Source organism: Lycorma delicatula, chromosome 3 (assembly GCF_047948215.1).
Source record: "Lycorma delicatula isolate Av1 chromosome 3, ASM4794821v1, whole genome shotgun sequence".
Lineage (NCBI taxonomy): Eukaryota > Metazoa > Arthropoda > Insecta > Hemiptera > Fulgoridae > Lycorma > Lycorma delicatula.
Window position 1 is genome coordinate 15,753,701 of NC_134457.1, and position 13,987 is coordinate 15,767,687.

The 13,987-nt window shown below is 29.5% G+C and overlaps 1 protein-coding gene across 3 annotated transcripts in view; it reads left to right on the forward strand.

The window, feature by feature from the left end:
- The window catches only part of LOC142321401 (rifampicin phosphotransferase-like), an 82,060-nt gene that overhangs the window by 31,248 nt on the left and 36,825 nt on the right, over window positions 1-13,987 (forward strand). For all 3 annotated transcript variants that reach the window (XM_075359446.1, XM_075359445.1, XM_075359444.1), the window contains exons 13-17: window positions 14-161; window positions 2,013-2,139; window positions 3,582-3,733; window positions 6,196-6,320; window positions 9,593-9,758. In XM_075359446.1, coding sequence (XP_075215561.1) covers window positions 14-161; window positions 2,013-2,139; window positions 3,582-3,733; window positions 6,196-6,320; window positions 9,593-9,758 — 718 coding nt within the window. The remainder of the gene's footprint in view (window positions 1-13; window positions 162-2,012; window positions 2,140-3,581; window positions 3,734-6,195; window positions 6,321-9,592; window positions 9,759-13,987) is intronic.

The following is a 13,987-nucleotide window of genomic DNA, read 5'->3' on the forward strand; positions in this document are numbered from 1 at the left end:
GATTTAATTACAGATTGCATGGTATTCCATTAAAGAGTAGCATGGGAATTGTAATTCAGAAGATGGTAGCATCAGAAATTGGAGGGGTTATGTTTACTTGTGATCCAGTAACTGGTAATCCTTTTGAAACTGTTATTACAGCAAATTATGGGCTGGGTGAGGTGTGTACATTTTACAGAATTAATGAGAGAAATCTTTTATGTTTTAAATTTTCTAAAATAATAATATTCTTTTTTTTATAATTATAAACAGGGAAAAAATGAATGTCATTCATGACAGATAAAATGTCTTTATTGAATCAGCCTGTCCTCTAGGTAGGGGGCACATTACATTTTTTATAGTTTTCAATATGAAACATAGAAGCGTAATGATTTCAATAGTTTATATGAAAACATAAAAAACTAATAAACCATTTTCTCCTTTTGTAAAAATGTTATTTACTTCATAAATAAATTTTTTTACAAAATTATTTATGGATTCAGGAATTCCACTATTTACTGAATACAAAAAAAAATTATTTTTAGATAGGAAACTGTATTAACTGTTAAGTAATTAATAAGCCAAGAGATTGCTACAAATGCATGGCTACAAATTATTTACAGAAACCAGTTTATTCATTATTGCTTTTATTATGGGCACTTACTTCCTTCACATGTTTGAAATCTCAAGATTCTACTCCTGTAAATGTATCTGTAGTAAAAGAGCCATAAGGTGTAAAGATCTCCAAATAAAATAGGATTTTACAAATGAGTTTTACCCATATCTCAGTTTATTAAAAAACGAGTTGATTTAGATCTCTCAAATAAATTTTTTAAAGATCCATAGTAATTTTGTTTTAAATTAATATATTTACAGCTAATAGCAATATATGGGTAAAATTGGGTTATGCTACCAACATTCCTTATAGCAAATTTAACATTATCTGAAAAAAACATACAATAACATTTTATAATGTTATTGTATGAAAGTTGTGTGTATTATACTGACCTAGAATAATTTCTTTAAATTAATATTTTTTATGCAAAATTCAGAACTTTTTGTCGTTTGTGATAAATATTTAAAATTTAGAAAAGATTATGAAAAATTAACTAAAATGAAGTTCATTAAATGTTTTCTCTTTATTTTCTTTTTACAATAACCTTTGATTTTGGCATGTATTTTTCAATATTGTTTACCTATAATAATTATTTTAGCTGTTTAGCTGAGAAATACAACATTATTCAATTATTTATTAAACTGAACAGTCTTTGCTATGAACTATGAGAGCAGAAATCTTATAAGTATTTTGGTTCCTAACATTTCTATATTTTCATTCCAAAAATGACTTCCTTAATTTATTCCTCAGCATGGCACTGATAAACATTTCAAATTTTTGTTCTTTTTTTACAATTAATATAATCGCAATTATTAATGTACTTTTTCATTCCTCCAAATTTGTTTTGACAATTTTTTAATATTATGAAGATTTTTGTTCTGTTTAAAATTGCAATTGTTGTTTTACTAAATTTTTGGCCTGTCTTTATTTAAATTAATGTTCCACTTCTAAAACATGTATTTGTTTTCTACTGACTATATTTACACCAATTTTTCAGAATTAATCCTCTTAATGTAGGTGTCAAAAATTCAGTATGGTTTAATTTATTTTTAGAGCAGAAATTAGGGAAAAATTCTCATTAGCTACAACTTACCAAGAAAGCATTTCCAGACATTATGAATGTAAGAACTTTTATCTAATATTGCTGTCCCAAATCAACTTCCAAAGATGGCTGTGTAATATTAAATTACACATGTGCATCTTTCATTACAGTTGCTTTTTTCAAATACTGTGATTTTTACTTACTCTGCTAATTGCATCAATCTATAATAATGATAATATGGATGTAAAACTGGTGCATCCTAATGTTAAATTTGTAATTATATCCTACCTATTTATCATAACTATTATCTTTAAATTCTAAATGTCTAAATTTTGTTATTGTTATTTATTAAATTTTTTTTAAATTTTATTTCAGACAGTAGTATCAGCTGCTGTAGAGCCTGACTCAATAAGGCTACAAAAACAAAGTGCTGAAGGCAAAGTTGATTTTATTATCAAATCTCAGACTTGTGGAAAGAAAACTCATCAATATTCAATGACAGGTAATATACATATAATATAGACTGGTAATAAGATCTGGAGTCAGTGAGAGAACTAATATATTAGATAAAATTTGTTCACATCCCATTAAATATATCATACCATCAATTTTAGACAACCTTGTCTTACAAGTTCATGTTTGACTGTACCCAAAATTCTGCTTATTTAACTACCTCCTCATTAACAAAAATTAACTCCAGATTTAGTATATGAATTATTATCTATAGTTGATAGTGTATTGCTGATTTAATAACTTACATGTAATCAAAATACAATACTGGTTCTAAACTTCATGGGCACTCTGTACATTAAATATGAGAACATTAATATGTATTAATAATGTAATGTATGTAATAATATGTAATTAATATTAATAAAAAATTATGTATTATCATAATTTATATCTGTTAGATAGAATGTAGAATTTTGAATATTTTAAAATAAAAAAATCAACAACTGGATTTAAATCCAGCAAAAATATATCAGAATTGTTTTGTATAAAATAATTAGTTTACTTAGAATTGATTTAAAAGTAAATGCAATAAACTTAAATTTTAGTTAATGGGTAGTCAATGACAATATTAAGAGACAGAATATCAGCAGTAAATTTATAGGAGTTATTGCCTACTATACTATCACTAAAATAATGTTGTTTAATTGTACTCTTAGTACAGTATCTTACACATGTTATTAAAGAAACTCACTTTAAAAAATGTATAGTTTTTATTTTAGTAAGTATATTTTTTCAAGAGAAGAAGAACATAAACTATGATATGTTATTAAAAATATGTTGGACCTTAATGGGTGTCACTAATAAATTTAGTGTCATTAGTGCTCACTGCTCCAGATCCTTTGGCTTCAGTCTGGTATATGCTGTCGGTTTATTTTATAATAATGTCATCATGGGAAGTTAAATAATTTGTCTTTTAACAATACATATACTGCGATTCAAAGTGATTGGTTGAAAGTAGAACTAAGAATTAATGTGGAATTTTGTATTCAAATAAAAAATTCATTCAGAAACACTTCAAATAATTTAATAGTTGTAAAATACCTTTTAGTAGTCAATTAAGCTATTCTTTGAGTTTATTACTTTTACTTAGAATGTCTAGATGTTGTCAAGGATAACATGTTTTGGCAAGCAATGTACATAAGTGATTGTCTAAGTTTAAATTAGTTTACAAATAATATTTGCTTAAGTTCAGTTTATTTTATTTTAAAATCATGTAACTCTAATATGGTAAATTGTTGGATTTTTGTTATATTTTTATTTGCCTGAACAGCTTATAATTAAGCTTTAAACTAATTTTGTAGCATTTATCAGAAGGTTCAAATATTTAAATGATTAAAACTAATAGATTCCTTTTACATCAAGTTTTTACTACAAAACATTCTCCTTTTTTTATTTGATTTGATAGAAAATAATTATTTTTTTTTGTTTTAGGTAATGGATTGATTATGAAATTGAATCTAAATGATACTACTGCAAATGAAATTTGTATATCACAGGAAGAAGCAAAATTGCTTGCAAATATTGGAGGATATCTTGAAGAGGAATTTGGGAGTCCATGTGACATTGAATGGGCAATATTAAAGGTTCATGATTTATTTTCTTACAAAAATATGGAATTAATAGATTAGCTTTTTATTATTGTTAGCCTTCTTGTAATAAAATAAAAAAAAATGACTTCTATGACATGATTATTGAGAAATCAGTATTACACTGCAATTGTAAGTATGCCTCTAAGGAATGTGTTATGCTAGAAAGAGTGATAGATGGTGGTACTAAAATTTCATTCAATAAGTAGTGATACTCATACTACCAAAATGCAAACGCTTGCTAGTTCTTTACCACTGTCTGTATCGTCATTGTCAGATTCAGTCTGTTGAAGAATTGCCTGCCTTGCTGGTGGATATAATAAACTTATTAATGACATCTGAAACAATTTTATTTTTAGTCCAGAGTTTTTCCTCCAGCTTTTTACTTTTGAACAGTAACTTTTCCAGTCACTCAGAGTAACTGTTTTGATGTCCACGGCAGTTAGTTTCTGTAAACTATACAGATTTAAGTCGTCACATTTATTTTCTCTTGGAAAGCATTTTTCTTAAGCCCCCAAGCTAGTTCAGTTGGATTAAGTTCACATAAATATGGAGATACCCTTACAACTTCTTAACCCAAACCAGACAGATATGAATTGATTTTGTGAACTTTTCCTTTGGTTTGTGTTATTGTAGTAATCGAAAGAGCTGTTCCTTTCTCACTGATAAATAATTCTCTACTTCTTTTCCCTGCTACCAGTTAACTAGTTCTAATTTAACAGAGTTTTTTATTGGTACTTTTTCTGTCAAGATGGAATGGTATGGGGCGTTATCCATTACCATTATTGATTGATCAGGAATATTCGATTACAATTTTTCCCTCAACTATTTCTCGAAGTTATTATAATTCATTTGCTCATGATAATCTCCACTAGTTGTTTCAGATTTATATACCACTTTGGTGCCATCAACAAATCCTTCCTCATTTCCTGCATGAAATATTATTTAACGATTAGCCACATTCCAGTTGTCTGCAACTTCAAAAACAACATCAGACTGCTAACATTTTTGAAATGTTAGATTATTATCAGTCCACAACTTGTCCAAGTAAGATATCTTTGTTCCAGCTTTTCTCAACGCTTTCATCTTCACTAAATATGTTTAATGCAAGAAAACATTATTTGGCCTTTCCATTAATATCTTTCTTTTACTTTGGCATTTTCTCCATTTAAATTCCATTCCTTTTAATGATTTTTGGTCCCAAGGAAAGTGTATTCTTTGTTTCACTACTGGCAGTAACTTTGGAATGGTTGGAACAATTTGTTTATCAGCATAAAATTCTTGGAATATTATGTTTTTATAGAAATCATCAATCCTAACTATATTTTTATCTCCACTTTATCGCTTTACATTTCTTTTCCGGCAGAGATAATATTTTTGTGAAGCCCCCAGGTTTTCTTCTACCTCTTTCTTCTTATTCACCATTTCTTGTTGAATTTTTTAATAATAAACCTCTCTGATTTTACAGTGTAGTAAATGGCGCATTTAGTTGCTTGTGACACAGGATAGACAAGCATTTTGCCTAACATATCTAATTAATTCCTGCCCTTCACTGCGAATTACTTTCCTTGTTTTACACATATTTCTCCCTGTTTGAGCAATATTTGATTTGATCTAACAGTAAAACTTACTAAAACTTGTTTAACCATGTTTAACAAAACATAATTTACCCAGCATAAATAACATGTATTATTTCTTGATTAATTCACCAACACGAACAAAAAGGAAGAAACTAAAAATAAAAAATTAGGAGCACTAACAATTGGCATCAAAGGAATAAAAACAGTTTTACTGACAGAAAGGAAACCTTCAAGAAGCCATTTATGAATGATCACCACAATTATTACATTACACAAATGATTAGTGCCAAATTTTTCAACTAGAAGTATACTAGTAAGCATTTCTATGACAATGAGATAAGCACTAGCTATTGGTATGAAACAACCACAATGTTTTGTCTCTCATATCACACTTACACACATAGCAGGCACACTTACCAGCCCCATCAGTAGTTTAAAAGAAGTAGTACTATATCTATTATTAGTTTCAACATAGACTCTACTGGTTAAAATGTAATGATACTTGTTTTGCCAAAGTTTATGGTTGTTTTACAGTGAATTTTTATTGAAAGAAATGCTTAACACTATAATGAAACAGGCTAATTTAATGACTGGAAAAGGTACAGAAGGTACAGGAGGAACAAAAGTTAGAATACATTAAGGTAGTTATTAAAAATAACTTATATATTGACATTAAAAGATTGTTCCTCATTAGAAAGACATGGAGAAGTGCATCAAATCATCAAGTATCTGATGAAAAGAAAAAAGCACATGTGGCTGTTAAATAGGATGCACTGTTAAAAAAAAGTACAAATTCTCTTTGTTTTGCTGAGAAGGTAGATCCTATTACTGAGCATTGTTACAATTAGCTAATATATAAACTGATTCATACTTGCATAGGAAACTGTGTATCTTCTGCAGTGCCGACCTGTAACTACACTCCATGCTTGGACTGATGAAGAACTGTTACATGAATTTGATTCTGCTTTACTTCCAATGGATGTTACTTCAACAGCAAACACTGGGTAAGTATTACTCATGATGTACAAGTAAGTTGCGTTTTCTAGAAAGTATATCACAATATTGGGAAAAAAGTATATACAGTTATAAATTAATTAAACAAACTGAAATAATTGTCCTACTTTTTACTGATAAATATATATAATTTATTTTTCACCGATACTATATATATATATATATATGTGTGTGATTTCATTAAAAGATTTCATGTTTACAAGATTATTAATAAATCAAGGAGGCATTTTAGGCTATTGTTTTGAATTGGTCACTGGTTCCACTCAGTAAACACCATCTTACACTTGTACCTTACCATCATTTGATCAGCACTTGAATACTGCTCCATGATTTGTAATTACAAGAGCGATGACATCAGTGATAAATTGACGCAGTCCAGAGAAGAATGTTTTCTAACATGCATTATCCCACGATAATGTATTGTAAGACCACTCTTACAAATATTTTCTGACCAATGAGGATGAATGCTGGCACTGGAGAATCATGTTTCTTAAGGCAAGAAGAGAGCTTCAAGATGTGACGTTTGCTTATAAGGTTGTAATTTTTCTATTGTAGGACAATATACTGCAGTGTTGTTACTCTACTATTGTCTCATCAAATCAATGAAATGAATAATGATAATAATTATTATTATTTTATATTAAATTTTATATGATTTTTATGAGGAGACTAATGTTGTGATAAATAGTGAAAGCATTATCATGAAGTGAGTTTTATTAGTTTGTTTATTATTATATCTTGAAGGAAAATGATATATCAAATTTTATATCTATAAATATATTATCCTATTTTTAATTTATTCAGATTTATAAATTCCAGAAATTTTTTACGTCTTTATACAAAGTAAAGGAAGTATTGTGATTGTGAAAAATTTCAGTTTCCAAATTTCAACGGAAATATCCATTTTGACCATCCCTGAATCCATTTTGACTAGTTTCAGCGTGACCTCTGTGTGTACATATATATATGTACTTATGCATCTTGCATAACTCAAAAATGATTAGCCGTAGGATGTTGAAATTTTGGATTTAGGACTGTTCTAACATCTAGTTGTGCCCCTCCCCTTTTGATTACAATCAACTAAACCAAAAGTGTCCAGAAAAGCCCAAATAAAATTTTAATTAATGAAATATTTGGATCTTAGGGTAAAGCACATGAATTTAAAAAAGACTTTATCTCCTTTTTTTTAATTTAAATATATTAATTTACTAATAATTATCAGCCTCTCATTACAAAAAAATTGACGATGAATAAAAATTCAATAAAAAAAAAAAAAAAAAATATGAAAAAAGTATCAGAGATTTTTACTGAAATAAAATTTTATATACTTTTCATTTTAAAAAATGTGTAAATGTAAATTAATAGGGCTGAAGGAAGTCATGTTTTGTTCACATTCGATTTTTTATAAATATGTAATGCATAAATCCATGTATCTTCTCTTAACTGTTACATAATTGAAGTTATACAAGCTTACTAATTTAAAAAAAATAATGTTGCTGATAATTGCCTGTCTTTAAGGGCCCTGACCAGATAATTACAAATATGAGGTGTGTGAAAAAAGTAATGAGACTGACTTTTTACTTATCAAAGTTTTTATTTTTTTCAAACAGCAATATTATCATTTTCAAAGTATTTCCCTTGGGCAGCTATCCACCGGAAGAGTTGTTCCCACTACTGGTAGCAGCGTTGGAAGGCTTCAATGAGTAGTGCTTTTAACCGGTCGGTCAGTCTTTTGAAAGTTCTCCAGAGTTCCAAAATGTCGTTCTTTTAAGACATGTTTCAATTTCGGGAAAAGGAAAAAGTCACAAGGATTCAAATCAGGTGAATAGGGGGATTGAGGAACCGTAGGAATGCGTTTTGAGGTCAAAAATTCCCTGATGGAAATGGCCGTGTGACACGGGACATTGTCATGATGATCATCCACTTGTCTTCAGTGTCTGGTCTCACGCGAATCACTCTTTTTCTGAGCCTTTCAAGGACACCTTTGTAAAACACTTGGTTGACAGTTTGTCTTGGAGGTACAAATTCTTTATGCACGATACCCCTAGTTTCAAAAAATGATATCAGCATGGTTTTGATCTTTGATTTGCTCATTCGACATTTTTTTTGGCCGCGGAGATGACGGAATGTGTCACTCTTCGCTTTGCCGCTTTGTTTCAGGATCGTACTCAAATATCCAGGATTCATCACCTGTGATCACACGATTGAAGAATTCTTGGTCATTGTCAATCCTCTCAAGAAGATCAACGCATAAATTTCTTCAATTTTCCTTCTGTTCCGTTGTGAGGTTTTTTCGGCACCGATTTCGCATGTCCAAATCGTTTGTCAAAATTTGATATACGGTGAAAGTGTTTAAATTTAATTGTTCACTCATCATCCTTATTGTTAAACGACGGTCTGATCTCACAAGAACCCTCACACGCTGAACATTTTCGTCAGATTTTGAAGTTAAAGGTCTCCCTGAGCGAGGTTGATCTTCAACGTGTTCTCGGCCTTCCAAAAATGATTTATGCCAGCGGAAAATTTGTGCTCTTGATAAGCAATGTTCTCCATAGGCCTGTTTCAATTTTTCAAAGGTCACACTCGTGGATTCCCCACAAAGCTTGATTGCACAACGTTGCTCTAAATTCCGATGCTCCATTTTCGTAATACACAACAAAAACACAACTTCACTGATGGCGCTGTCAAAAATAATGTGTTGGCTGAACGGAGTTGAAACTCGTACTGAGCATGTGGAAGGAATGAACAAACCGGTCTAGCACAGACCGGTAGACACAGCATTGTCAGATCGCTCACAGTGTTACCACTCCCATTACTAAGTGCTATGTGATATATCATATTACAATAATGAGTACAAATAAACTATTTCTGTATTCTGCAATTTATTAAATATATATATTTATGCATGCATATTTGTGTGTGTGTGCGCGCACACACTCATGTGTATGCGTGCGAAAACAAATATCACTTGTGTTATAAATGAATAGTCCCAGATTATGCTCTTACAATAGTTGAGCATAATTATTGTTTTCTTCAATCAGGTCACATAAGATTAGCAATAAAGCCACAAATATTGTTCTTAAAATAAATTAAATTGTTCAAAATTGAAAGTTTTTTAAGTTAGCACCAAAGTAAATGAAAAATAATTTGTCAATGTTTATATAATTTTGACTTGGTTTGTTGAGAAAAAAATGATTTATAAATATATTGTGTAGATCTGAAAGGTTGCTTTTTTGTGATATTTTGTATTTTTCTATAACAGGGAGGTTTTACCTGGAGCTACAAGTCTTTTATCTCAATCACTGCTTGTTCATACTATAGATATGGCTATAACAACACAAGCTAATAGAAATGCCATCGAAGATAATTTTTATAATTATTTTAATACTATTATTTCTCACCAGCATGTATTTATTCACATTTTTAATGTAAGTTATTTTATATTAATTCAGTGTAATTTTAATGTTTACTTTGTCCTAAAATACATAAAGCATAAAATACCTAAAAATGGTTTAAAAATGATAACTTACATTTATTTATTTAAATTTTTGTAATGATAAACCTAAGTAAATTGTATAAAATATTTTTAATAAACTTACTGAAAGTGTTCTGTCATTTTTTGCCACCATTTTCAGTGACTGTTATTGATATTTTCATACTACTGTTAGCTAGTGATAATGTTGGTGATTTTCCTTCGTTTTAGACAGATACATATTAGAATTTGGTCAAATATTGTGCGTGATTTGATTTATCTCTGTTCAATTAATATAACACTGTTTTTGAATGTTCATCATGTCTGATTGTGTTATAATCCATTTATATGTTCAGAGTGGCACAGGGAGATGGGAAATTTTAAAAGTAGTAGTGGCAGCCTTGAGAAGCTGGTGGTAGAAAGGTAGGAGTGGCATCCTTCTGTGCACAACTATCTGCCATTTAGTAATCATGGACCAGTGGGTTGGTACACAATGTGCATTTGCTATAAAGGCATTTTGCATGATTGGTGACAGTGTGAGTGCTGCTCAACAGAAATTCTGACATCATTACAATTTAGGATATCATATTCGTATTCCATCTTGCCATGCCATCAAGACACGGGTTGAGAATTTCAGAAAGATGGGTTCATCTGTAAAAACGAAACCACCAGGAAGTCAATGAACCCTAGAAAATATTGAAGCAATTCAAGCCTCAGTTGGAAGGAGTTCATGATGATCGACAAGGCAACATGCTGCATTATTGAACCTAAACCAAACAACCATCTGCCAGATACTCCCCAGTGATTTGAAGTGTTACCCTTACAAAATTAAAATTGTACAGTAACTGAAACCAATAGACTACATGGTGCAACAACAGTTCTCTGATAAAATGATTGAAAAGATTAATGATGACACCAATTTTGTTGACAACCTTTTCATGTTGGATGAAGCTTATTTCCATATCATCAGGTATGTTTGCATTTTTCATTCCATTTACTAATCAAAATTGCCTTAGCTTTTTCTTTTCTACCTTATCAGTTAGACTGCCCCTTCCAATTTCTTTGGTGGTTGGGTTTCAATTAACCACACATCTAAGGAACAGTCAATCTGAGACTCTACAAGACAGCACTTCATTTACATTCATACATAGCATCCTCATTCATCATCTGAAGTAATACATTACGGTCGTTCTGGAGACTAAACAGAAAAAAAAAGATATTGGGAAGCTGAAAACCCTTGTCAATTGTACGAACAACCATTATACAGCCAAAGTTTTACAGTTTGGTGTACCTTATCAACACAAGGTTTGACTGGGCCTTAGTTTTTTGAGGATAAGAGAGTGAATGCAACGACAGCAACTTGTGAATGGTATGTGACCTACTCAAAACATTTTTAGCAGAACTTCAACATTTTCCTCCTCTTCATAATCCTTGGTTTCAGCAAGTACTGGTTTAATTTCTGCCATTTTTAATGCAGAAGGCCAAATAGATTTTTTCTATACTTAGATTGAAAATATGTTCAACTGGTATTGTATAAAATAATGTATCATTATTTTTTTGATTTTTGAGATATTTGCTCTGAGTCTTTGTTCAGTTTATTAATGTTATATACAAAGATTATTTATTATGTCATTATTTTAAGCTTTATAAATAATTTAATTGTTACTCAGCGAAATTAATTTAAAATTAAGAATTATAATTAAAAAAAGTTTATAATTTTTAACTTTATTCCAGAGTTTGCCTACAAAATCCTTCAGTTTAGGGCTACTTGTGATTTTGGCACCCTCCACATACTTCCTATTTTACTTTTGATTATGAAAGCAATTTCTCTGTCTCAGTCCTCCCATCATTATCATCAGCTGTCTCTTTTAAGTTTAGCTCTAACCTTTTACCTCCGTCAACAAGTACAAACATATTGACTAACATAAAATGTTTGATAACCTCACATTTTTCATTTCATTTACTAATCAATATGCCTTAGATTTTTCTTTTCTACTTTATCAATTAGAATGGCCATTCCAAACTATTCTTGCACTTTGTAATTCCTCATTCCATTGTTTTTAATCATTCTTACCTAATTTTTATTTCTGCTATGTAAATTCTGTTTCTTGTGCTGTTATATGTCCAATCTTGTATCATGTCCAATCTCTACAGTGTATGAATGAAAGTTGTACTATAAATGTTTTTTACATGTTACGTCTATATCTTTGACCAATATTATATGGCTCTCACTCTGGAAAACATATATGCATGTTGTATTTTTGCACTTACTTCTTTATCTAATTTGTTATGATCTGAGAAAATATACTCAAATTACTGAGATTTTTTTCTATTTTCTTTTTATTTAATGTTATTTTCTCAAATCTTTAATTTTTTTATTTTTCTGTTTTACCTAAAATAAACTACATACAAAAATAACGAAACCCATATTGTGTGACTCTTCACTGTCACACATAAAAATCGTCTGAAATCAATTATTACACAGAATTGTAGCCCATTGATGTTTAAAAAAGTATCAGTGCACTTTTATAAAATACATTAAAAAATAATTTTAATTATTTACAATAATTTTTGAATAAAAAAGTAAATATTGTACAATAATAATATGTTTATTTAAAATATTGGATTTATTTACATATTTTTTGATTGCTATTTTTTTTTTAATATTTAATTATTATAATTATTTCATTGGGAATGTAGTTAGGATTGTTCTAAATTATTACATCATATGAGAATGACTTTTTTTTCTCATGAGCAGTTTTTATGTTAATTTTTTTTAGCAGAAATAACAATACAGCTAAAAATGATTAATCAGGCATCACAAAATTATATAATTATTATATTAGTTCTCTAGTTAATACCTAAACTTTCTTCATCTGAAATTTTGTTGAAACATCACAAATTATCATAAGTTTTTTTTTGTCTTCAGTCATTTGACTGGTTTGATGCAGCTCTCCAAGATTCCCTATCTAGTGCTAGTCGTTTCATTTCAGTATACCCTCTACATCCTACATCCCTACAATTTGTTTTATATATTACAAACGTGGCCTGCCTACACAATTTTTTCCTTCTACCTGTCCTTCCAATATTAAAGCGACTATTCCAGGATGCCTTATCATAAGGCACACACAATTCTAAAATCTTTCAAGTAATTTTGATTTTTAAAAACAATCTTTCTGCAATCTTTGATTCTTTGGGTACATTTCTCACAAACATATGAATTGGGCATGTGGATTCATTTCTTTGTTACAACTAATAATATTCTATAATTTCACTAACCCCTTGTTATGTGATTCCTTTGCTTCCTAAAAAAAGTTATTACAAATTTATCAATAAATTATTTTAAATCTTGAAATTTATCTTAAAAATGTAATTTTATTAAATAAATTTAAATAGTAAAATTAAATTTAATCTAATAAATGTATTACTGTTAATATTTTAAGTTTTAGATAGAATATTCATAAATCAGTCATTGATATTTTATGAGAAAAAATGTCTGCTCAGTGTCACAAATTTCCTGTTTTTACATGATTGCCCAAAAAGGAGTGTAATGTATTTAGGGTATATGTTTGTTCCACTGAACCGATTTACATTCCCTGCATTGGAATCCTTACATTAGCGTAGTGTCATAGGCTATATAAAAAAAGAGACAAAAGTCAAATCTGTAACTGATAAACCTGGTTGGTATTATTTATTATTTCATTTTAAGATGCTTTATCTTTCTCTATTGTTTTATCTCTCTATTTCTGTTTAACTTCTATGAATTTTTTTCTGAACTGAAGGTGATTTTATACAAGAATTTCTCTAGTTCCATTTTGGAGGTCACGCTAGTTAAGATTGAAAATAAGACTACAATCTAAGCATTAATACCTACAAACTTGTAGGTTTTTTTTTAGTGGTACCTTAAGATCCCCCTCCTAAATGAAGAAAATATAGACTAAACAATTTTTTTTTAATCATGAATATTTGGCACTGAATATAAAAATTATAAATATGAAACATAGTTTTTTGTAAAACTTATTATGTCTTTCAGTAATTTAAGGACCACATCTTAACTGCAGGAACTCCTATGTGGCTCAAAAAGAGTGTAATGTATTTAGGATGGATGTATGTATGTACATTGTTCCACCATAACATCTCAACGGCTGAACCAAATTAGATGTATGACCCCACATTGGAATCCTT